Source organism: Lasioglossum baleicum, chromosome 7 (assembly GCF_051020765.1).
Source record: "Lasioglossum baleicum chromosome 7, iyLasBale1, whole genome shotgun sequence".
Classification (NCBI taxonomy): Eukaryota; Metazoa; Arthropoda; class Insecta; order Hymenoptera; family Halictidae; genus Lasioglossum; species Lasioglossum baleicum.
In genome coordinates, this window is record NC_134935.1 from 4,607,121 (window position 1) to 4,633,804 (window position 26,684).

Here is a 26,684-nt window from a genome sequence, read left to right on the forward strand (position 1 = left end):
GTATGATTAAGTGAAAAATATATTTTTCCATAGCATTCGTTTGTAATATATTTTTTAATTAATAAATACAGTATTTATATTGTAGCGCACCCTTCTATTTTTATCCTATCTCTTTGACCAGTAGAATGTTTGTGACGTAGACGTGATTAACTATTTAATTAATTGTCGTTTAACTTTCAGAGCAGTAACTGTAGCGACAGTCACTGCAGAAATGCCAACAGTTACAGTAATGTTCATCAATAAATGGCAAGCACCTGTTACAAAGGGTCGTTTCAGTAAATCCGTTTGGTTAGGAAATCCCAGCGAAGCAACACCACCGCCACCCCCAATATTAGAGTGTTCAAAGACAAAGAAATAATTTATAATTCGTTAACTCAGTCTTAAAACTTAAACAATTATGCTTGATTAATTTACAGATATAAGATACTTTTTTATACATTTACTAGTACTATTTCTGTTAATGTACTTACCACGTGTATGTAATATATAGTAATAGTTGAGACATCAGTCATTATAATTATAAGTCTAAGGAACAATAAGCACAGTATTATTATCTTGTATATACATATATCTGTACTTAATTTAAGTTAACATAATTTTGCTCGTCGTTTATATGTTTCTTTGTAACATTAATACCATACATTCCTTTCTGATCTGTATTATATTTTCAATAAAATACACTCGCAATACAATTTTAAACGACAAATACTTCATTCTCATAATCAAATTCCGGAAATGGCTGGTCGTGAATTACAAGTTGAAAATTTTTTAATTCTGCAATGCACTTACGTCGTTTTTACTGTGTACGCATTAAGAAATTGATTGTTGAATAATATCAAAGTATTTATTCAATCATTTTATAAAACCATAAAATAAATAAAACAATAAAATCATTTTATATTGAAAAATAATCATTTTTAGTGACATATATGAGCAACGTAGTAGTTGCAGTCTTCCGGGTGTTCTTTTTCGAAACGAATAGTAAGGTTCTATCGTGCGTGGTTGAGTAAGATTTGCGTTCTTTAACAGTTTATTAATCATGAAACGGGTGTTTGAACCTACGAGGAAAAGTTTGCTAGATGTAGTGAAAACGAATCTCAGCGCAGCTCGCATGGTGAGAATAATTTTGAGTTTATTCCGTTTTATATATCTCGTATCCTTAATTCCATATAAAAATGTAGAATACAATTTAATATTTCAACTTTATAATGACGCGGTTGTAATTGTAATGATACGATTGGATATTTAGAAATGAATTAATTACTTATCTCTACAAAAGTAACCTTTACGGTGTTTGTTTCGTGCACATCATTATCTGCGCATTCCATTCAGATGTAACAAAGCGCGCTGATTTGAAAATGCTTTAAAATGAATCTACCTGTCACAATTAGATTAACAGGAAATTCCTTATTTATAGAGTTCATATATAACCCGTGTTCTATATATCGGCAAATATGTTGGGTCATACGAAAATTTGGCAGCGGTAATTATTAAACGAACGAAAAAATCATTTACTTAAAAATTACGTGAATTCCAATTTTTAGAGTATGGAATCTATTATTAATATGTTGAAGGAAGACGTTCCAGATGTTCATATCAGTGGAATGTTTCTCGTGTATCCTCAGTATTACATTCATTTGCTCGAGGTATCACTTTGAAATAAAAATATTGATAATTACATACATAAAACATAAACAATCAATTCTCTAGGCACCGGAAGACATTATCTACAAACATTTTAAAGCTTTCTATGCAAAACAGACCGAAGATTGTAAGATTGAGAGATCAATTTTTCTTCCATCCTATCATCATGTTCATCAAGTAAACTTTACGATAAAAATAACGATAAAAAAGAATGTATATACATATATACATAGTGATTAATCTTAAGATGTTCAGAGATTCTTCACAGATTGGTTTCACATGCACACCATACCGCCTCAGTTGTTGGAAAGCTTGGGGTCGTACGAATTATCAGAAATTAAGACACAGGTGTCCAACTGTTTAACAAAAGTCTACGTATTGTGTTACAAAATATCGAATACGATCCGTGATCAAGTAAGTCATGCTATAGTTGCGTTAAATACCTGTGGGCAGAGTAAATAATGGGAGGAGCAATTGGTATGAAGTAGGGGTAGAAAGCGTAGTAAAATGTTAATTCTCAAGAAATATTTTATAAGAAATATTTTGGGCCGTCACGCCGCGTTAGCTCTGTGGCTCTGGAGATAAAGTCAAGCTAGAAGTGAAGAGTGGGAGAAACGGCAAACCCCGGTGGGGGTACGATAGGGTTCCCTTAAACGCCTGCTTCTCCCACCAACCTCTCTTTCATGCAGTTGATGGTGGTGGGGGTTACTCCGTGGTAACAGCGGGTTCCTGGTGGGGGACAGTGGGCGCTATGGTGGGGCGGTTTTATCTTAATTGAAACAAAAATGCCCATCTCTGTTTCAGTCTATCAAAATAAAAATATTCGATTTGCAGAAATTTTACCGTTTATTTAAAATAGTATTATTGTAGAACAGCGATTATTTGAAATAGTATTTGAAATATTTTTTCAAATACTCTCTTAGAAATAAGAAAATATCTTAAATGATTTGAAACGTAAATTATCGAAAAAGGATGACACTATTAATAACGATACTTTTATAAAAGTCTATTCCAATGGCGCAAGTCGTTCGAAATATGAGCCACAAGATTGCAAGGGACTTCCCCGAGAGCACAGTGGTGGAATACTTGTTAAACGCAAACACTCCGGTGCTGATGAGCGTCGAGGAATACTTGAATGCATATCCATCGGTGCCGTTCATTAATTTGTATCGAGGTAACAGTCTCCCTCGTCGAAAGGGGAACGATGGGGCCGGGGATGGTTTTAGCAATTCGTTGAATAAAAACGATTATTTATTTCAGAGTATTTACAATATCAAAAAAACGTCTCCTTTTATGGGGTACATGAAATTTGTGTCAGATATCGCTAAACTAATTACATATACAAATTTCATTCAAACGGTTTTTGTTTCTGTTTCGTGTCGTTATTTTCCTTTTCATTCGCGAAAGCAGCTGGTCAGACTCGTTCGTTAAGATGTACAGGCTATACATGTACGCAGTAAGATGTACGGCAGTAAGATGCACGGCAGTAAGATGTACGGTGCTTCCATGTCTTAATCTAAAAGAGTTTTCTTCTGCTCTTACCCTTGGCTACTCTAAGATACATTAGTAACGAAGCGAATGGTGTGCAAATGTTGGTCGGTACAGAAAATGTTGTGGTCGTCCCACTGATCGAAAGATCATTCAATTATAATCGGGCTACGGAAATGTTAGCACCCTCTTTTTCTAATACATTTATATTTATTCGTGGAATCTTCAAGTGCAAATGTACTTGAGTTCTCTAAATAGAATGTGTATTCTACTCCTCGTGCACTCAACTTTAACACTTCTCGGGCGCACATGCAATCAATTTTACTATTCAGAAGCATGTGCACCCAATGTTCACACCTCTCAAGTGCACATGCTCTCAATTCAAGTACACATGTACTCGGGTACACGTGCACTTAACTATGCAATCAATTTTACTATTTAGCATGTGCACTAAACGTTCACGCTTCTCAAGTACACGTACACTCAAATTCGACTGTTCTCAGGTACATGTGCACTCAGCTTTAACACTCATTGTCAGATACATGTGCGTCTACGCATTCAAATTCGGTTTTCCTCAGGTACACGTGTACTCAACTTCAGGTACATATGCAACTTCAGTACCTCTCGAGCACACGTGCACTCGACATTTTGAATATTTCTATTCGACTAGAGATATCATTTAAGTGCACACGCGTTCACGCATTCGTCAACGCTTCTCTACGAGGGATAAACGAAAGAACGCTAATTGGATAATTGATCTAGCCTACGGAAACCTCTTTTTGTCAATTGGAGAAGCAACGCCGATAGAAGTGTCTATCCGCTCGCGACTACCACAACGTGTTTCCTCGTGCCGACCAAATGATTCCGCACTAAGAAGAGTAGCTTCACACAAGATCAAGGAACGCCTTTACAGTCACAGTGAACAGGTTGATAACGGATGGCGATTACGTTTTCAGACAGCATCTGGCCGCCACCCCACGATTTCATGTTCTGTGGCGCGTCCGCGAGACCCAGTCGTCCAAGTACCGAAGCCGCTTCGAGCAAGCATATTCCCTCCGATGCGCATCATTAGAAAAACGAAGAACCGCCGCGAGCTGCTCGCTTGGGAGACAAGATTTCCGGATTGATCGGTTCAGCGAAAACGCTCATTCACCGATCGGTCAATTATCGAGAATGTAGACTACGCAGAGGTCTTTCAAGCGCACCGTCGCGAATAAATAAAACCACAGTTGTTGGCAGTTCGCGTTCGAAACTTATTTCGTTCAACTCATAACCGCATCTTTTCTAGTCGATCAGCTAAATACGTTTGATGGACAAGATGCAACGAACCTGTGAGACCTTGGACTCTTAAAATTATATGAAAAGTAGACATTTTTTTGCTGTACTTTGTCAGTTAAATCAAGTCAGTCAAGATCATGTAGTGTCAGTTCGGTTGTCGTTCTTCTACGGTCGCTCGAGGGAAAATTAATTAGGTCGCTGTATCTTGGCCATCAACTGTACGCCTTATAACCGCAACCTATTTTCCTCTTTAACATCGTGTTTCGGCGGTCTCCATTCTGTTTCCGCTATCCCATGGCGCAACGAGCAGATATTTAAAAAAAGAAAAAGCAATAAGCGGAGGAGAAGGAACCCCCCTTTGTTTCCATCCATGAGATAATAACGAGGGCAAAGGCGAGATACTCTGATGTTAAGGTCGCACGACTCGAGAGATACAGCGGGACGTTATCAAGTAGCAGACACGAGTAGTTGACAAAGGGTACTGTTGGACGCGTCGTAAGGTCGCGGAGATAAAAATGGAACGCTAACAACAGCGAAAACCCGAGTCGTTAACAAATGGATACTGTGTAGCTTCCGCTGCTCCCGAACGTCTCGCCGTGTCTCCCGAGTCGTTACGGAGGAAACGCTGTACTCCCAAGATTCTCAGCTTTTCGTCAGCCTGCCGCGAACGCTAATACAAGGAAAAATACAGGCGTTTCTTGAACAATTATTCGGAAGTTCTTAGCACACCTGGCTACGTACCGACATCAATTCCATCAATGGCAATTAATAGATAACGATCCAGGCAGCTCAGTGGCTGGATCGCCACGCGTGTACACGATTACACTGTCGCACAGTCAGCTGGAATCGCATGAAAACCCGGACCAAATTCATAAATATCCTAAAAAACTTCTTGTATTATTTTTTGTTAGGATGAGAAACTACCCTTATAAGGAATGTTTCGTAAAATAGACAAAAATGATGTGTACACATTTTCGTGTAAAATCGCGCCTTTCCGTGAATTCCGTTTCGTAAACATAATTGAGGCGAACTTTATTTTTGTTACATGTATGTACATAGTCGAAAGGGTATGATAATTAGATTATTTCTCGATAATTAACTCAAAAGTTGACCCTAAACAGGGGATCGTTCTAGAGAATCTTTTCCGACTTCAAAGTTTTATAAATACTTATGTATAAAAATTGTAGAATCTGTAACCAACATTTCATACATGTTGGAAAAAGTTGAAAATTCGAATTCAGCCCGGGTTTTTACGATTCCAGCCCAGTGCGCGTCGTCGCCGTGGATAGAACTTAACGACTAGCGATCTCGATAGAACACATTGATCTAGAGGACTCGAAAGAACGATTAACTTTCTCGGTTATATTACAGGAAGCGGCTCGCGAGAAAACCGACGGTTTATTTTTTTCTGCTACGATCCACACGTTACACATCGAAGTTTATCTATCTAAGTAGCCGCCAGATCTTCCGTCCGCGCTCTTCTTCCTTCTTCTTTTCTCCCCAATTTGTTTAGACCTTCTCCCTTGCGAGTACCTTCCCACCCGAGACGTTCGCAGAGCGCAAGCGGAACGCGATCTGCCTTTCGAGAAAGTTTGATTAGGAGAGCTGTACACGCGCCGTTTCCGCGAGCTTCGGGTCGCGAGCAGACTGCGGATATTTATGTAAATTCAGATCCGCGCACGGCACACTCGCGGTGCGATGGCTGGAATCGAACGCAAAATTTGTTTCGCCTGCTGCAGGTTTCTTCGAATCGAGAGTGAAAGGAACGCATTCGTGTTGTTCATGGGTTGTTTTTTCTTCTCAAGACGTTTATTTCATCGTGTGTTCAACAGTTTCGAGTTTATTATAAACGCATAAAATCCGCATTCTAGTTACGATCCTGCCGTGGGATCACGGGATACGACGTCCGTCCCTGTGCCGGACGACTTTGGGCGAGAAAATTCCGCCGCTTCTATTTAGGCTATTTATTTGGTTTCAATAAATAAATTTATGCACTGTTATCTGTACAACCATCAAAAGCGTCCGCCGTTTGAGTGTTAATCCTCGTACGACGTTCAGAAATAGTTACATCACGCAAATAGAAACGAATAGAATGTTTTACAGAGAAGAACGTACGAGGGTTGAACAAGATTGTCAAAGAATTTGCGAGAGAAGAGGATTCCGTTCGGTTTGGTATAAAATTCTGTCCTCGTTTTATTCCATAATCAGAATACGAACTCGCTGAAGTACAAATTTGTTGAAGGACGCAATTTAGGAAGTAATTATCAGTGTTTCTAATAAAACCGTGCTATTCGAGTTTCGAAGTTTTCTGGCCAACGTCGTCCTGGTAAGGCGGCCTAATTCGTCGGTCTCCGTCGCAAAGTTTCAGCCAGAGACGCTCTCCGAGCTTTAAACAGAGAGCTATCGCAATGATCGAACCACGAGAAAGCTCTAAGTCGTCTCGCCGAGAGCGGGACGACTATTTTTCCCTCCTCCCACTTCATTCGTGCCCGGTTACTTGGAAGGAGAATCGTTACTTTATACATTATACAGATACTTAATCTTACAATAAAATCCAGAATACTGCATACTGACGAAAGTAATAGGGATCTCTCTTTCTCTTTCCCTCTTTCTTCCTCTCACGTAATCTTAAATTCTCTTCATCATATCGAGTTCTTTCGTTTCGTGTCAGTCCACCATTCTTTTTTTGTCTTTTCTGTCGATTTTAATTTTCAACGATGGGGAAAGCTGTACGATATGTCTCTGTGTCTCTTCCCACCCCTCCCCCCACCACCCTGTGATTCACATATGTATTTAACATACATACACACACGCAAACGAAATTTCTTGTTCCCATTGACTCTATATATCCTGTGTTTCATTTTTAGTAGTTTTTTTATTCTCTGGTAAATAGTTCTCTTTTTTTGATTTTCGTTTCGCAGAGGGCCTTCCTCCTCAGTGTACGTTATTCTGGCTGCTCGATCGATCTCGTCCGTTTCTCGCGCCTATACATACATTTGGGTCTTACCTCATCTCTTTATATTTATACTTACATCGACTAGACAAATTGTACAGTGTACCGATAGTAAAAGTGGGAATTAAACTTGTGACTCACCCTACCGCCTCTGCAACGCCTCGTCTCGTCATTTAAACGCTACCGATTCTTTTTTTTTTGTATAAAATATCCTCCGTATTCAAGAGTAGTATGTACAGCACGCGCGTACACCCATGCACATGTATGTATAAGTTGTTCATTATAATTACTCGTTCCTCTATCAACACACGCGCAGCTTCGCGACGCATGGACCTACACGGTTCTCATCTTTTTCTCCGTTTTGCTTCAGCTTGATTCTGTACTCGCCTCTCCTTGTTTATATCGGTTCGGTATTGTTGTTCTTTCGCTCGTTATTTTTACGTGTTTATTTTTCATTCTTTTTACATTCGTAGACTCGAGGCTCGACCGTTCAATATAAAAAGGGCACTTGATTGAACAGAGAAACGGAAACGCGGACGCTGTCGCCAGGAAGAAAATCAGTTCGTCTGGGAACAAAGATTCTTCTTTGGATTCGTGGCGCGGCGGCGGCGGATGGACACGCTTCAGAGGCTTTCGAGTTTCAATAATACAATACCGGATGGCTAGGGAAATCGTGGTACGTCCGCGGAAACAACGATTTCTGCTCGAAGTACTACAGTTTCAACGTTCTCCTTCGATTGCACAATGCTCGAATTCAATGTCCTAATTTTCTGGTAGCTAGCAGTGACAGCGATTTAACCGTTTGCATCCGAACGGAGACTCTGAAACACCGCTACAAATTACCGTAACAGGATTCGAAACAATGTTTGCATCGCTAAACTTGTTTGCGCTGCACAAATCACTAAGAATTCAAGCGTGTTTACTGTATTTATGTAGCGGTTTGGCGAGTCGGTTGTTGCATATGAAACACCCAATTTTCGAATGTAAATGTCACGAAGCGTTTTGATCGAGAAGTACCATTACAGTCTGCAGGTTTATCGTACATACATCATGTTTAGGTACAGAACTGATTTTTAAAGCCACTGTTTATTTAGATGTCTAGATAAAAGACTGCAAAATGGGAATACAATCAAGAAATTCATAATTCATTGACAAAATATATTGATCAGAATGATGCTTATTCTGCTCCAACGGTTATTCAGGAGAGAGTTATGATTGTTTCACGTGACTGTTGAAAGTCTGACATTTCATATGCAGCAATCTAATATATAAAACAAACAAGAGCAAACAGAATAAACAGAATTCGATTTCCCATCGAATGGCTGATAAAATATACTTTTTTGCTCGTTCGCAGACCGTACCAGGATTCCCCAGCCTGGATGGAAAAGAAGATCGCGTTCACGACCATCCCGACCAAGTCTGGAAGCAACGAAGGGGCAACAAGAACTTCTCCAGACCACTTGAATAATATTCGCGACGCGAGGTCTCGCGCGTCGTCGAAGGATTTGTTTCTTCGCGTGCGCGCGCGCGTTCGGTCGTCGACGATGGTTTGTTTTGATCGGCGTCGGTGCTCGAAGCAGAAGGGAGCACCATCAGCATCACGGGACAATTGGAGCGAAAGTTACCGATGAATTACACCTCGCTGGTTTGCAGCCGGGAGAATCGTCACACGGAGCTCTCCCTCTTCGCCATCACGATCGGCGTGCTGATCTTCCCGTCCTTCTGCGATTGAATGCAACACTGCCCGGGGATCCTCGCCTCAACGTCCTTGGCGAGTACACTACCGCTCGGACAGGTCCTGCCAACGACACCCAACCCGCTGTACAGCATCGGCGGGCTCATTGTCATCGACATCGATTGAACACTTTGGCTTGGCCAGTGTTGCCTCGGCAGAGTGCAAACACCGGTTTCGTAGACGTCCCCGACGATTGGCTGGAACTAAAGTTCGCGCACCGATAACGATTAAGACTCGCTAGGTTTCACTAGCAGCTCCGCTTTACCGGTCTTATAGGCTGCGGGATTTTAGGAGTTAATCTTTATCACCAGTCGGGATTGAATGCGACGTATCAATGATGATTGGGAATTCAGAGGGCTTAGTTGAGGCCTAAGGAAGCCAAACATTTTAGAGATGACCAAGAAAAGCGTATGGATGGTTTGGATGACGATTGAGGATCGATTGATCTGCTGAGAGTTGATTAGGAGCGACTATTGGATATTCTAGAGGTTATTTTCAAGGTTCGTCACTTAACAGTTCTGAGGAATTCGAAGAATTGACAAACATTCAATTAAAAATGTCGGACAGATAAAACGTTAAGCTATGTAGGGTTTATGTTTTGGAGAATCTGAGGCTGACTCGATGATTTACTGTGGGTGAGCTGGTGGGAGGGATTTTGGATTAGTAAAACGATCCATAAACTAAATAGCGAGAGGGAGCAAAGTTTGGAGCAACGTCCCGGTCGGCGGCTCGGCTGTGGGTGGAGAGTGGGATGGGTAGCAATTAGCGCAAATTGAACTCACGCTTTTATGTTTTGTCGCCAGATTCGAGAACTCGTGGAGCGGCATGCCGTTGCGAATGGTGCAATAGCCAGCGTAACTGCCGTGACCGCTGACGGAAGTGACCGTCGAGTGTTCCAACAAACTTCTCGATGGCGATGTCTCGATCGTCGAGACCAGGCGTCGCTTCCTCAAGTAGTCGGATGGCTCGTCGCCTGAACGAAATCATTCGAAATTACCGCTCATTAATCAGACATAACACGGGACATAATTCTTTGATTGACTCGTGCGTTACAAGTTGATATTAATTCAACGTCGCGTTTCTAGACATTTTTATCTACAGAAAGATACGATATCTACAGCAGTATCACTGTAGAACTTCTCGAATCAAATACTTCGACCGTTCGTCGATATAAATCTCGATACTAGACAAATGTTTGCAGATCTAAAGTTCTTTTAAAGCTGGAAAGAATTCGATTTTCTGCATAATTGCAGAAACTAACACGGCCTAGTTATTTTCGGATCGGCTCCTTATCGTAATTAATATCGGACAAAAGCTTGCAGAATCCGCCGCAGTTCAACGATAACTATTTCCATTCGTGGATCACGGGAATCAAATGGGAGGTTTTAATTATTTCCATATAATAGAGGCTCTCGGTTCGGAAAGCACAAAAGAGAATGTTCCCGGTCCGGGCAACTATTCAATGAATTAGGAATCAACGAACCGGTGATTTGCTGAGGTATGATGTCCGGGTTTTTCTCATCGTTTTCGCTTATGTCGCCGCTGCTCTCGAGCTTCCTGAAGGGACTGCTCGGATGTTTTTCGTCGGAAAGTAGACTGCTTGCCTCGCGGAACCTCAGCTCCCGCTGGATCGGCATCGTTTTCGTTTGTTTGCCGTGGTCCTCCATCTGCGACTTGCTCTGCTCGTCGACCTGCGTGTGCTGAATTCTGAGCACGACCATCACGATCACGGCGACGATGATCAGTGCGGTCACCACGCCAATCGTCACGCTCAGCATCGGCATCAGCCTAAAATTCTGTCTCGGTCGCTCTGGAAACAAACCGTGACGCGGTCAACTCTCGCACGTTCCTCGGAAATACTCGCATAGAACATTTTGGGATATTCCCCACTTCGACCATGTTTCATTTTTCAAATTATTTACTAAACTCTTTTATACAAGGTGTACAAAACACTAAACAATGTTTGAGAATTTTTTCATTTTTCTAGTTGTGGATTCGAGGAGCACTCCCCTTAGTATTCGAAGGGTTAAAAAAAAAACAGCTCCTCTACCTATCACCATGGGGGATTCGCAGTTTCAACTCACCGGACTCGGACGTTAATTGTTTTTCGGGTAGCCTGAGGGTGCCGGCTTGCACCACCATCGCCTCGCTGCGCCCTTTAACGTTGTAGGCGTAGATGCAGGCTTGGTAGAGTGCTCCTGGGTCCAGGTTGCTAACGCTGAAGCTCGGCAGATGGGCCGTTAGGTTTGCCTTGAGATCCTGGCTGTTGCTCTCCCGGACCTCCATGAGGAAGGACTGCGGCAGACCGCCATTGAACCCCGAGGCGCATCTCACCGAGAACGAGTTCGTCGATGTGTTTGAGGTGGTGCAATTGTGAACCATATCCGGTCGACCTGGCCGCGTGCGTCGATGGGTAATGGCAGCCGTTTAAAATGCAGCCCACGTGGAGGCCGTTATCGTCGCGCTCGTATGCGCGGCGTATCGCGACGACAATACGCGGGGAACGATCGCGACGAGGACTTATCTCCGGTTTCGAGCCGCTTCGTTAACCTCCACGCGCAATTTATTCGAGAGCCACGGGAACTCGGTTGCTCTCGTGGAGCCTGTTCTCGAGCCAGGAATTTCGGTGGAACCGGGGGACACAGTTGTTCTTCAGGGTCGTTCCGTGCCAAATCGATCGATCCTCGCCGATTCGAGGCCGGGGATTACGCGAGAGATGAAATACCATGCGGCACACGCGAAATTGAGGCCGCTCTCAAGGGCTAGACTATCTTTATCGTTAGAAAAAATTAAGTTTCTTCAAAAATTTTGTTGTAGTTGCGCAGTGTGTTGTGGTAGAGCGATTTTACGAAATTTAATGTCAAATTTAGTGTGAATGACACTTTAGAAATCACGACGTTCTAAACTGGAATGCTACCTGAAGGTATGGTTCAGTGAGTTTTTATAGCGATGGTTGCAGCGAACGTTCCGCAAACCATAGGAACCGCGGGGCATTGTTAATGTACGATCACTTTGAATAAGATATTTATAGTTCTCGATAGAATACAAATGGGAAGTCCGAATTGTTGGATTCGCAATGAAAATTGTGGTATCCCTCGGCCCCGAATCGGTAAAACGGGTAAAGCATGGTCGAGTATTTCGAATATTTACGAGGGAACACTGAATCGGTTTGGACTTTAATGGGACGTATGCTCGAAGCTCTCGAATGGTGTCGAAGTGGAAGAGGTCAGAAAGAATTTATAACGCTTTCACGAAATTTATGGGCAGCGCGGGGCTATCAGTAAGGCAGTGACAAATTCGAGGAAACTTGGACGTGGTCCGACAGCCGATATCGATCGCCTCGCGCCGCGTCCTCGTCGCCTTCGAATCCATTAAAAATCTTCGAAGCCGCGCGCGGAAAATTACCGACGACCGTGAACATTTACTTTGCTCTAATGATTCCTCCGCGATAATCTTGGCGCTACGTACATCGACAACGGAACACCATTTAAAAGTTAAGAGAAGAGGAAATATAAAGGACCGACGACCCATTTTAGCTGGTCCGCTAACTTAATAAAATGCGTCATATCACTATATGGAGCGAAGTTACGAATATAACGCGCTGCAGCTCGGGCTAATAGAAAATAAAAGAGAACAGTTCCTGCACCGACCGCGTGGCGAACTATAATTCCATTTAATATATTAGATTAACGACTGGAAGCAATTTAAGTTCTACGGCTCGAGGGACTGCGACTGGAACCGCGTTTCAATTTAAATAAGTAGAAAATCCATGGTTGGTCAGACGACCGTACACAGTGCCCTTAAAATTCTGACGCTATTATTTTTTAACTGGTTGCGTTGTTCTAAGCGACGTTCAACGTTCATTACTCTTTCAAACGAGACCGACGTGAAATCGATTCCGATGGTTCTCTTTGAACGGAGTCCTTTATTCTACGTTGATGAAGACACGCGACCCTTTCAAATCGGCTGATTTACGCGAACGATCGTCGGGCACTTAAGTGCGAGCGACGAGTCACCGGATTTCGACGTGGTTTCCGAACGACCGCGTTCCCCGCGATCGTAACAATTCGATTGTTCCGATAGATCATCGGGGACACCCGTCGGAAAAAGGGCCATGCGCGCGTGCAGACGACGCACACTATGCCGCCAGCACACCGGCGCGCACGTCGTAACGAACTTCCATTTTAATCTCCGAACTCCTCGATTCCGCGCGGCGGGATTGTCGCTTTTGAGAAGTCAGCGTAGCGCGAACAACTCTGGATTAACGTGCCGCGGGAATTTTTTTGTAATTACGCCGAAACGCGGAGGTTTCATTTTTGTGTGTGCCCCAACGTTCCTATCCGTCTGATCCCGGCCGGCAATTTTTTCTCCGGCTATCGTGCCTCTTCCGCGGAGCACCGCAGACAAAAAATTCTACGTATTTTCGTGAACATGGTATCGCGCGAGCTTCCCCATGATAAATGGGTAAAGCTTTTTCGCGGTTCAATGGAAAATTGCCGCGAGAATCGCGCGCAAAGCCAGGAGCCACGGCTCCGAAAGTTATTTATTGTCCCAGTAGAATGAGACAGTGACTGGTCGGACAGGTAGAATAAAGAGGGGGCGGGACAGAAAGTAGAATGGGACAGTATCTAACCGGACAAGTAGCTCGGGACGACGCGACTGCCAGACAGCCGAGGAGGATTGAGAAGTTTACTGGCCAGACAAGTGGAACAGAACCCTTACTGGTCAGGCATAGGGCGCGAGACTTATGCGGCCGGACAAGTAGAATGGACGTGTCGCAGCTCGGACCAGAGTAACAAGTTAATTCTACTAAAGTCTACCGTCGGAAAAACCTTCATCTTTTTCCTGTTCTCCTTTCTACGCGTTCTTCCAACTACGACGAATGGTCGGGAAATTCGAACCCTAACTGGGAACGCTTCGATCGACGTTCTCAAGAAATATCTATTTATTGGAAACACGTTAGAAGAATTTCGTGATACTGTCGCATTTTCTTTTGCGATAAAAAAATATTTCCTTCATTCGTGCGTTCCGTTTTCGACAGGGAATGTCACTTTCGTCCAGCGAGCCGAGTAGAATTTGTTAAAAAATTTCATTTCCTTCGTTTTATTTTGTTGTTTTTTTTTTGTTCCGCTGTACGCCGGCAAATAGTAGCTCGGCGTTATCGATCGAGCGGAGCGTGTATCGAGTTCGCTCGAACAGCGGTTTCACGGTCGACGGGAATTTGCATGATCGAATTACCACATAAAGATACCTCACCGGCCGGTATGATGTGATAGACGCAGGGCACTTGTTGATGTCCAATTCGATTGGTCGCCCAGCAGAGCAACGTGCCGTAATCCAATTCGGTCATGGGTGTGTATGAGACGATCGAGGATGTGCCAGCCCGGACGATATGGCCGGCGGCCACGTCGATGCTCTCCGCGGAATTGTTGAAGGTCCAACGGAATTGAACCTCCGGCGGATTCGCATCCACTTGGCAGGATATGTTTGCCTTTTCTTGTTTCGCCACGCCGAGGACGTCCGTTTGATTCCGTTTGCACGTGGGCGCGACTGAAATCGAGCGCCGGTTTATTTCCACCGTTCGCGAGAACAAATTAGGAAATTCAACCCGATTTCTACACTCGACAAAAGTGTAATGAAACTTTTTCTGGTGAATCTAGAGCAAAAATAGGCAGACCCGTGTCCGAGCGTTTTTGACAATACTCATTATTTATGAAGATTATGGTGCGAGTATCATTCTCTTTTGATATGTCTCGTGCAATCAATGAAATGCCGTAATTGTTAAACCGCGATTAAAGCGAGAAGGAGGCACAAAGGCCAAGAATTTATGAGGAAATGCAATTGTATGCACATGTGCTGACAAGCGGCGTGTTTCGCGTGCTCAGGTAAACAAACGTTTGAGCACCGCGAGCGAGAACGAACGCTTTCAGAGAGTGGTTCCCGTGAACCGATTAACCCTTGTTACCACGTGTGCTTTATGTAATCATAGAATTAGGCGGGCGCTAGCATTTAATTATTTCAATGAAGTCACTCACACATCACGTTCAAGTAGAACGGGGAACTTTCGCCGTTTCCTTCGGTGTTGTGCCCGACGCAGGTGTAGTTGCCGGCGCTTTTGCGGTCGACGCCTTGCAGCGCCAGGCTCTGATTGCTAATAATGATACGCTGCGCGATGTTGTGATGAAGAGGCGCGCCCTGGAACAGAGTACAAACGACGTTAGCTCGAAACTTTCGGGGAATCGGTTTAAATCTTGTAACGTTTCATAGGCTATTCTGGTTTTTCGTCAATAATTACGAATTTCTTAAAAAGAACTGTTGAACCTTTTGAGATGGGATTTTACACAAGTGTTCATTAGTGTTTGAAGTACATGTGTAATTTTTTCAAAATAAAAAGAGAATTATTTTTTCAAAATAAAGCAGAGAAAAGATATGCACAAGTTCGGATAAACGAGGTTATACTGTATTCGAAGCTTCCCGTGTTTATCTGGCCCGAAAGACGGACAGTTTTCTGTGTTTGGCCCACGGGAAATATGTGTGCACGCGTGTATACACGTATACGTAACGCTTCTCTTCACGGCACGGCATGCGGCACGGCGCGCGGCGCGGTGGTCGGATGGTACAGCAAGATAAAAGAGACTCTGGCCACGCGATCGAACTTATTACGAAACTTTGAATACCTTGTTCGCCGGAACTTTGTTTCCCTTTTTATACTAATAGACTGCCGGTTCCCGGCGCGGACTCTTTCGAGGCGTGGCGCGGGGCTGCCTCGTAACCGACGAACTTTTCAGAATCTAGCGCGTCCCGGGAATGGGCCATTTTCGAAACTTTCTGATCCTCGGAAAATAGGCTTTTCTTAAATTGCGGCCCGGTACGCGAGGACGTGGTCTCGCGTAAAGCCGCGCTGGCCCGACCGGAACCCGAGAACCGCCGGATAGAGCTGTAACCAAGGACGTACGAGGTGTGATCAAAAAGAAACCGGACTCTGTCAGTTTCCCTACGACGAACAGTTGGGGTGTTTGGCCCGAAAATTCGGAAAAATGTCAACCTTTTGCTGTCCGACGTAGTTAAAGATCTGAAAAATTAGGTTTCATCGATAAATAACAACATTTGTACTGATATCTTCTACCATTATGTTTTTATTTCAGTTCAAACGTAGTATAGCTCTTATTTGATGACTCTTTACTTTCGTAATGAAACTAACAGAGTTCGCTTTCTTTTTGATCACACCTCGTACGTCGATACGAAACTCGAAATCTGGATATTACAGGCAGCCTTCGCGTCGAAGTCAAAGTTCCGCGCGTTACGTTCGATAGTTTGATCGGACGATCCTAGGACGGTGGAACGGTGAAACAGGATTGTTGCTGGCCAGATAGGAATACTCGCAGACCGTTCAAAGCGGATTACAATCGTTATTGGCAAGTCAGAGTCGACTGGGACCGTTTGTCACCGATGAAAGTAGAATCCGCTTAAGTGTTGGCACAACAATGTAATATGGATATTATCTGCACAGACAGAGCATAGACCATTCCCATTTATTAATACTGCGGGAGTGTTGCCGTTCCTCGACAATGCGGATGCGAGCTGCCGCTGAACGGGTATGCTAATGGGTTCCCAATCACGGTAATTTTTCACAGAGATTCATAAACATAAACTGTATGTTTTATATTAACCAGCTCAACATGAAATTGCGAGTTCATCGCGTAAATTAAAGGAATAATGAGGAATAATGAGGAATAATGAATAAAGTCATTGAGAATCAGAATGACAGGGAGCAATGATAGCTCGGTATAATTCTGGTTATTTACCAAGTGCCGCCATTCCACCTTGTACACGGGCGGCTCAGCCTGGATCAGACAGTCGAAGTAGACGTCAGTGCCTTCTCGTATCGCGTTCGAGTTCAGAGACGCGCCTAGCTGTATCCTGGTCTCGGGCGTGTCTGCGAATCGAACAGGTCAATAAGTCGGTAGTCTGGCGTAATAATCGTGACGGATCCTACAGCCAACCGGTAACCACCACGGTCTCGGGTGTGTCTTTAATACGCTTACAGTGTATCTCGAGGTCCCAGCCGTCCTCTATCGGCTCTGTTCCCATGAATGAGTTTTCAGCCCGGCACGACAAGTGTCTGCCAGCATCCGCTCTGGTCGCCCTGAAAGACAAGGTGCTGGTGGTCGTGTTCCCATCGCTGGAAATCTGCAACAACATTATGATGCCTTTTCTCTCTTTCACCATTTGATATACAAAGTAACATAACATTTTTTCGTGGTACCCCTAATATTTGTACACCTAATACATATAAGTCAGCAGGGGATTTGGGGATCAGTGTGAGAAACGCGCAGAGAATATTTCCATCGTGAAAGCACATATTCCTCCCTGGCCATTATTGACTACCATAGGCCGGAGGATGACCGTGATGGATGTCAGTTCTTTGGGAATTCTATGATTTAATTATTTCCACGGCTTCCCGCAACAACGGCTGGACGAGGAGGAAGACGAGGAAGAAGAAGAAGAGTATCTCGTGATTTATCGGTCGGGGAGGCAAGGAAACTTCCTCACCACTGTTTCCCATTATCCCGACGATAATATAGCAATATGTTATCGTTAACCCGCGTGTATCGAAACTACCAAGCTTTCACCGGGTCTCCGGTTGGAATTACCGTGGCTTCGTTAAACTCTTCGCCTTTTTTCTCGGGCCGGGCCAAGCCGAGCCGGGGCCGTTTGAATTACGCGTTATCCATGGCGAACAAAATGGTAATTCCATCGTATGGCATTCACCTTCCGCTCAGCACATCTTGTAAATTAGAAATTTTAATTCCCTCGTTGAGATTCCTTTCGCGTTAGCGCGTTACTTAATCAAGATAGAAATATTTGAGTCGCGGAGATTGCAAGGTAACGAGAACGCCAAGCGGGATACCGATTCGCTGAGGAAAAAGTGGCCGGAAAGGAAACAGAGAAAATATTGTTCCAAAGTCGATACTTCTCATTCTATAAGACTTTGCTGTGCCGCTTATATAAGAAAGTTAAACAAAAGAGGATGAGGCGTAAGAAGAAATACGGCGGGGAACTCCTATAATCTATAGGAGGAAACGTCGGAGGAAACGAGATCGTTCTTCTTCCTCTTCTTCTTCTTCTTCTTCCTGTCCCTTCTTATAGTCGTCTTCTTCTTTCACTTCTTCTTCTTCCTGTAATCTTACAGTTCGGAAAGTTTCGTTTCATCCGTCCCGTCCTCCTTTCTGCCTAACACGCTCGCAACAAGCATCCTTCTCGGTGAATACTTCCTGTTTGAATTGATAGACGTTTCCAGCCAATCTTTTGAGGACGATATTGCTGATGAAACTTTTTCAAAGGGTCCGCGATAACCGAGCCAAACGAGACAGACATGCGCGGACGCGGAAATGTTCGCGTTAGCGTGACATACAAGTTTCCGGGTTCCGCTGGAACGTTAGAGCGATTGAAATCGTGATTCTTGTAAATTTCAAACTATCCCCGAACTATTTGCTACCAACATCGAACAACTTCCAGCTTTAATTCTGAACAGAAGTCTAGTTCTCAGTTTTAATATTTATTTCTTTTTGCCAGAGATGTTCTACTCTGTCCGGCGGCAAACGTTAGCAAAAATGTTCAAACTCGCTGGTCAACTTCATTTTCAACGTTGTCACATTTTTGAGAAATAGTTTATACAAAGGGCAGCTTTTCTTTTACGAGATAGTACTACGGGAACTGTTTTGCTGAAACAATGACAGCGAATAAGTTAATTAAAAACAGTACTTTGCGTAGGTTTCTTCGTAGCAAACAACTTCTCCCATTAGTCATTGAAAAGAATTCTGTTGCATTAAAACCGATGAATTCTTTCTGACAAAATATTTCGTTTCTTGAACGAGTCTCCACGAAGCTGCAGTGATTATCGGATCATTTCTAACAGATAGCGTTATCACTGTAACAGCGGGATTGCATTGCGCAAATGGTTATGTGTGCAGGGTGTCTCGGCTAAAGGAGGCCAACGTGGTTTGATTGCCGTATGCGCGGCAACAATGTTAATATTTTCAGTGGCAGTGATCGTTGTTTGGAGCAATTTTCAGAATGATCGTCTTCATTAATCATATAAATACACTCCTCAAAAGAATTAAGGGATTACTTGTGCGAATCCGAAAAATCGGTCCCACTTTACGTGATCATAACTCCGTCAAAAATTGCCGTATCGATATCGTTAAACAATGGTTTGAAAGCCTGAAACCTCTAGTTTCAGATGCTCTGTTTCAAATTGTTGCTATGTTGGTTTTTTACAAAGTTATAGCGAGACGAAGACAACATTGACGGTTAACAAAAATTTTGTGCAACTTTGGAACATCACACGGGGAGCAACAAATTTTTTTGATAAATCGCGTTAATATCATTTGGAAGGGCTATCTTTCCTGTGTAAATTGTGTGGTTGTTGAATACTGCGCGATTTTTTTTTATTGGAGTTATTCAACATTCCAGTAAATATGGGCTTTTTAACTTGACGGAGTTATGATCACGTAAAGTGGGACCAATTTTTCGGGTTCGCACAAGTGATCCCTTAATTCTTTTGAGGAGTGTATATCTTGAAAAAATCATGCGTAGAAACACTATGTATAGGGTCATTCCACGCGAAATCAGACACTTTTTGGAGTACTATAAATAGGGAGTCTCGTCGAGCAGGAACCACGAACCGTAACAACGTGCGACGGCGACAGACGTAGCGTTAAATTTTTGTGACGGACAGTGCTTGCATTTTACAAATTCGATCACGCCACGAGCACACAAGGATCCGCAGTCTGGCGAGAGGAAGCGATCAATCGAGCGAGCCATTTTCACGAAGCGGTTGCAATCCCTTAAGAAAACAAGAACGGAAGGTGGTGCACGTGAAGATGTGGTAGTGTACAAGCGGCAGGTATCGCGCCTCGGTTTGGCCAGGTGGAACGCGGGAGAGGGATGGCCGTGAGAGCGTACCAATGAGATTCGATTTAGCATCGTCGGCGCGTGCACTCAGCGTAATTTGTAATCTCGGCGTGGCCACTCGAAGGAGCCGTTGGATAGATGCTCACGCATGGCTCGCATGGTTTCGGTGTCGCGTTCAGTTCCCGCCTCTCCCGTCGCGATAGCGTGCGAGGATATCGTTATCGCGAGCTTAAGCCCCGCTGAAAGCGCCATTAGACGACGAATAATTTAAATCGGAGCAAGCCAGTGACGTGATAACGCCGCGCCTATACTCCGCGCGGTCGAGTGCATGCTCTCGTTACGGCCGCGTAATTAAGCTAAATTGGCCCGCGGCTTCGTGGGACGACGCATCGCCAATTAATTAGCCACCGACGGACGTACCGCGGACCGGAAAAACGAAACGAAAGGATTCCGCGAGCAATTTAAGAGTGATTAACGGCCTCACACTGTCCCTCTCCGCGAAACCAGCCGGTTGAACTTTCATCCTTCAGTTTCCGGATCCTGGTGGACCGTGCGCGTTCTGCCTCATCGACACGGTCCTGTGGACTGTAGTAGTAGGCTTTTGTCTATACGTATAATTCTACACAAACAAATTTTGCAACAACTTTAACAACTTATATCTCGATAACGATCTGTTTGCGACACGTGGCTCCTTGCAAACTTTTTCTCTTCTCTGTGAGTAGAAGTTATTGATGCAAAAACAAACTTCAACGACAATTTTCTTTGTTGTAAACAAGTTTCTCTTACAAATGTTCATCGATCCAGAGGTGTAGATTCACCCCTAGGACGGATGACCATTACTTTTTATATACCCTGTACATGTTATATATGTATGTATAGGCCTTTGATAGGTAGACGCGCAGGTCTCGTTGGTTTCTTCGTACGTAAACAAAGTTTCGAGTGTATCGTTCGAAGTGAGCTTCCAGAAGACTACCGACGCTCCAATCTTTACATTCAGCAACTCAAGCTGTTCAGTCTGCCCTAGGTGTGTTCATAGGTTACGCTGTTTCAAAATGAAATGTGTCGACGACTGAAATATTATTATTTCTTCTACTGTACGGCTGGTTTTCGATCGTATAGATTGAATCTTGCCAGTTTTACAAATGAATCTCTACCAGTGGCTTTTCATGCTCGGTAGGTTAAACCAAAGGACTTTTATTTACCACAAAAAAGAGTAAAATACGGCAGAAACTTGTTCGAGTATCTAATAGGATCGTTTTATCACACGACTCGATCATGAGACGTTCCAGAGATCGGAGGGGGTGCGACTTACTTAAATCTACACTCGGTAGTTTTACTTACGGTCTCCTTGGAGTCGACCAAACGTTGGTTGTCCCTCCACCAGGTCACATTGGCCGCGGGCATGGAACCGGAAGTCGTGCACACCAGCTCGTACTTCATGCCCGCTGACAGCGGTTGGTTCGCTCCGATTATCTTGACGTCGAGCGGGCTGACTGCAAGAACGTTCGTTCACGTGATATCAGTGTCACGTCGAAACGAAAATGTATGAACGGAAATTGCCGCTTCGAATGACCGACTAAAACGATGACGAAGGAGTTATGATAATTAATGTGGGACTCGGAACGATGATGGAGCTTCTGCGTAGAACAACCGCGCGGAACGACGGCTAAACACCGGTGAATGATGACCACAATAAGATCACACACAAGTAAATGAAAACGGAAAGTCTTCATGGCATTTTTACTGCTGGGCAATCAAGAAAATTTCGCCGCGTTGCAAACTACACAATCTGGGATACAATGAATAAAAGAAAACATATACACTATAATGAATTAGCGTACACGCAAAGGGTGAATTAAATTTTGAATAACATATTCTTGGTTGTCGGTATAAAGAATTAGTCAGACGGCAAAACAAATTTGTCCGTATTCTGGACTTTGCGAAGTGGTTTATGCAAATGAGAATTTGCATAAAGGACCTCGGCAAACAATGAGACCTGAGGTGAACGCAGAGAGCGAAGGTAGCGGCGTAGAAAGCAACAGTTTGCGGACGGATCGGTAGAATAGGTCGATGTGTTATCGGACGGCGAAGGGACGCAGGATAAGTAGATTAGGGTAGTCCGTGGACGGACCAGTGGAAGTAGGAGACTGCAGTCGCACAAGTAGAATAGATAGGCGGATACCCAAACAAGTGGAATAGCCCAGATAAGTAGAATGGGACGATCGCGGCCAGACAAGGGAAAGTTTTGTGCCCGGGCATAAAGGTTTATTTGTGCCAGATATCGGACGGTGTATTATTGAAATAAAAGCTTTTGAATAATGTAAAAGGTATAAAGAACATATTGTGCACCCACGTAAGAACCTTAATTACGTTGTCGAGCATGAATGAATACGTTCTGAAACAATGATGAACGATTCGAATTTGTCGTACTTTGTTTAAACAGTTCAGTTATCACTGCTGTACTCACCGTGCCCTCTATTCTCCGCTATTTTCGATATTTTTTTCCCTATCGGATGTTTAATTAGAATTAACAAGCACTTCTTGAATGCTTCTACCAATTTATTTTATCGTTTAAAACATAATAGACCGAGAACTTCAAAACCACAAGTAATCGTGTCACATTGTACAACGTCGCCCGTTGCGGCAATTGGCAAATCGTTTTCTTTGCTGCGCTCGTCGCGGAGAGAATTAATTCGCGAGAGAGAGAGTGGAAAAATTCGCGCGATCAGTCAAGCCGGCTCTCCGTACCGAAACAAAAAACACGCGGCGTTTTCTTGCCAATATTTTTCTCGCGCGGCCGACCACCCTGCAACAGCTCTTCCGCGAATCGTTGAAAGGGTCTTAGACGGGGCGCGCTTTTGCATTTCACAGGGCGGATGCCGGAGAAATTTCGTTTCTGCCAGGTGCTCGATCATAGACGCACGTCGGGGCGTTTGGATCAAAGAGCCTCCGGTTTGCGCGCATAAATCGCGAGGGAGGAGGGAGCGTTTCGAAGTAAATGTGGGCGAGGGGGTCTGCTTGTCGCTGCATGGTGGAATTTGCTATAGTCATCCTAACAGTTTTCAAAATAAAGTATAGGAAGAAGGTGTTCAGAATTATAACCTTGGCGAGTCGTAGAATCTGAACGAAGTAGCAGAGCTGTTTGCAAGGGCTCAATTAAATTCGTTAAACTATATCAGAGATTTGTCAACGTGCTGTTGCGCAGTAAAGACAAATGGACGTAGAAAGGTCCGAATAATGGGTCTCTGAAGGGATTTGTCAAGGCTTTGACAGGGGACATGGATATTTTTGATCGAACCTTGTGACCGGCTACATTCGTAGCTACATAAAGTTTAAACGTCGAATTTTCGAGACGCTTCTCGGGGAGGAGGGTTGACCGTTCCCACCGCGGCAATGGCGAGCGAGCAATTTTCTGAATAATTCGATTCGCTTGGCGAGGTCTGAGGGCTGGCGTGGGCATGATGTATCGCTTTATAACAAAGAGAATTTATCAATGTCAATTTGTCGCGCCGCCGACTACACGCGCGGCAACTATCGCGCGCGAGCGAACGAACGAGCGAGCGAGCGTCGTTTGAGAAAAGAAGCACGAGGAAAAGGAAACGGCCGGGACGAGGCCGAGACGCTTAATTTTCGCTGGGCGACGTTATCGTTCAGTTACACGGGGACGTAACGGAGCGAGGATTAATTATGAAAATTCTTTCATTTGCTCGGCGGGGCCCGGGCGTTTATTGTTCGCCGGCCGTGAGCCGGAACGCGTGGCAGAAGGAATTAAATCGTCTCGGTTTGCACGTGACTCGGAAGGTTTTTCAACGCCGCGGCGCAGCCTTTTCCGTTTGTAATGCAACGCAATTACAGAGGAGAAGAAGTTGGCGAGCACCGCGCATTGTTGCTTTGCGATCGCGTTGTTACGAGGATGTCTTGCAGAGCGGCAGGATTTATGAGTGACGCGGTGTAATAAAATACCATAGCTTCTTGCGAGAACGTATGCAAAGAAACGTCTACCTTGATTCGAGACAAATTACAGAAAGAAGAATTACAGCGTTCGCGTAAGAAACGCGGTGAATTAAATTAGAGGGGCGCGAACGGTTCGAGTAGTCCCGTGCAAACGCATTCTAGGATTAGTGGAGTAGATCTTGGCGGGATTAGGCGGGCAGTATGAGCTACAGATTCGTCGGACAGGTAGCATAAATCAACGTCTGACGCGACAAGTAGCACAGATTAGATTTGCCTAGACAAGTAGCCTGCGTCAACGTCGGTTCAAACAAGTGGTACAAGCTTGCGTACGATCTGACAAGTAGCGCGCTTACGTACAGTTGAACAAGAAGTATAAGTCAGCACATAGTCTGACATATGGAACGAGTTTCTGTTTCATGAAAAGTAGCATACACCATCGTTCGCTTACACGAGTAGAAGACAGGTCTTGCGTAACCGGATACTGGCTACGCAAGGTAACGTCGAGGTGTAATCCTCAATTCGTATTTATTAATTATTTCAATCTGTTTTATTAAAACAAGAACAAATTCAGCTACGATTAGACGAACATTGTAAACCATGAACTAGTCGAATACCGAAACCGTGTTAACACAAGTTCATAAGCTATTCAAATAGCAATACGACCTAACAGCCAATTGAGCAAATAGTACATGTCAAACAATGGTTAGATATATGGGAAAAAATGGCTGAACAAACGAAACAGGCGTGTGCACGATTATACATGTAAAATCAATCGACAACCGAACAAATGCGTATACCGGTTTATGGTCAGACCATTGATACGTTCGCTATACGAGCAATCTATATTTATAACGACACGAGGGTACGCTGCATTTAATGAAATATTATAACTAGACGTAATAAACGCTTTAACAATCGTCAGCTGCAACTAATTCATAGACACATCCTTAAATTTTTTAAATTTATTTACTGCTTTCACTCCATCCTACATATATTTTTATCATAAATGAATAATATCAGCAGTCTAGTTATAACCATGAAGACCTGCCGAAGTAAGCGTTGGCAGCGTGTTGAATTGGAACCTTTGGCAAAGCAAGCGGTACGAGTCACTGACCCGAGGAGTGATTACAGTAGTGCACATTTAAGCGTCCGCAGTTGGGACCGAATGCGGATGCTTAAGTGGAGAGGTGACTTCAGCGAATTCAACTGAAGAAAGGAGAGGGGTGTTTGTGAGGAGTGAGACACGAATACCTGGTATGCATCAAGTCTCAATTGGTCCGCTCGAAGCTCACCAGGAATGCTCCTCACCCCAGAAATTTAAAAGAAATTATGAAATTGTGGAAATACGTAAATGCGGGCAGTAAAAAAACCGCGTGATACATATGCGCTATGTACATATCCCCAGAGTTTCACAATTTGTTGAATTTTCGGGCTCGGGATAGCTCCATAATCTGAGGTTCCATCTTTTTGGAATTGGGGGACAGCGACGGACGTTAAATGTGCACTACTATACTTTGGCCGACATATTATAGCGAAGTCTGTGACGCTGATTCTTCGCAAGGGAGACTCGAGAAAGTCGACAGGATTCTGATCGCGGCGACACACAGACCCCAGAGGGCAACATTGAAAAACCATCTCTCGGACGCGTCGACGTCCCGCTGTAACCTCGTTCGGAAAGTTACGGTAACTCGGTTGCAGGCCGGCGCCGGAAACTTCTTGCTGCAATCTCGTGGCCACGGCAAGAAAGCCCGAAATCGCGGTGCGAATTCAGCAGGAAAGTTAACACGGCGAGTTAGCAGGTCGACAAACGGGGTTGGCACCGAGCGAATGGACAAAGACAACAGATGCAACCGGTTTTCTGCGTGCACGCGCCGCGTGAATTGTATCCCGTGGCCACAAAAGGAAAAGTTATCCGCGAAATGTCGCGAACCGCCCGCGATACTGTCCAGCCGGCCTCGCGAACAGCAAACTTCCGCGATACTGCTTTCATAGTCCACACCGGGAACAATGCCGCGACGAGTCTCGATTTTGCTCGTCAACGGACGTCTCCGAAATTGGAACATCTCCGTGTCCAGTCGGACATTATCGTTCGCGAGTGACCGCATTTTAATAGACTCACAAGAATAGCGTACCAGTGCCGTTTTACGCGATTTTATTCTAGGGCGCCTTGTGAAATCACTTGGGCCGCGCGATCGCGTTCGATAGAGTCGTGGAGGTGGCTACGAAGTACTCAGCATCTCTGGCTCCGTCAATATTGGCTTTCCTCGTAATAAAGTAAACATCGTTTCAGCCCTTTTAGGCTATCGACCGACCGAATTAGCTGAATGCGAGTCATGTAAATTAGTTCCGGCCGCAATTCAGCAGGGACGCGGGCCATAGTGGTCCGCCACTGGCGACGGAATAGAATATCTGAAATATTAGGTTTACCGGAAAGTTCTGTCTGTCTCCTGATTAGTCTGGGTGTACTTCAAAAAGCTAGGGAACGTAGGGTTTTAGGGAAAAGAGATAAGACGAAACATAATCCATGACCGTAACGCAACCAACAATACCGTAGTTTGGAACGAGGACTTACGTGCACGTGCGGAATGAATATTGTATCGTCAACTACGGTGGTCAGAACTTTCCGGAGGATATTAAATATTAGCCGGTCGATTGGATGGTCAGGGCTAGGTCTGCGGTGGTGTTCGCTTCTCCATTTTTGTCCGGTGCACTCGG

General features: G+C 44.2%; 1 protein-coding gene and 1 long non-coding RNA gene across 2 annotated transcripts in view; one reads left to right on the forward strand and one right to left on the reverse strand.

Moving 5' to 3' along the window:
• Positions 1 to 3: 3 nt before the first annotated feature.
• The window catches only part of LOC143210364 (neural cell adhesion molecule 2), a 345,972-nt gene continuing 319,291 nt past the window's right edge, over positions 4 to 26,684 (reverse strand). Inside the window, exons 6-14 of the mRNA XM_076427154.1 lie at positions 21,357 to 21,508; positions 17,144 to 17,288; positions 16,904 to 17,034; positions 15,134 to 15,293; positions 14,355 to 14,648; positions 11,183 to 11,491; positions 10,582 to 10,908; positions 9,881 to 10,071; positions 4 to 9,301 (exon numbers count right to left, since the gene is read on the reverse strand). Coding sequence (XP_076283269.1) covers positions 9,029 to 9,301; positions 9,881 to 10,071; positions 10,582 to 10,908; positions 11,183 to 11,491; positions 14,355 to 14,648; positions 15,134 to 15,293; positions 16,904 to 17,034; positions 17,144 to 17,288; positions 21,357 to 21,508 — 1,982 coding nt within the window. The 3' untranslated portion in view covers positions 4 to 9,028. The remainder of the gene's footprint in view (positions 9,302 to 9,880; positions 10,072 to 10,581; positions 10,909 to 11,182; positions 11,492 to 14,354; positions 14,649 to 15,133; positions 15,294 to 16,903; positions 17,035 to 17,143; positions 17,289 to 21,356; positions 21,509 to 26,684) is intronic.
• Positions 371 to 26,198, forward strand: LOC143210384 (uncharacterized). The gene is made up of 2 exons (XR_013009242.1): positions 371 to 1,114; positions 8,718 to 26,198. It is a non-coding gene; the product is annotated as an uncharacterized LOC143210384 (long non-coding RNA).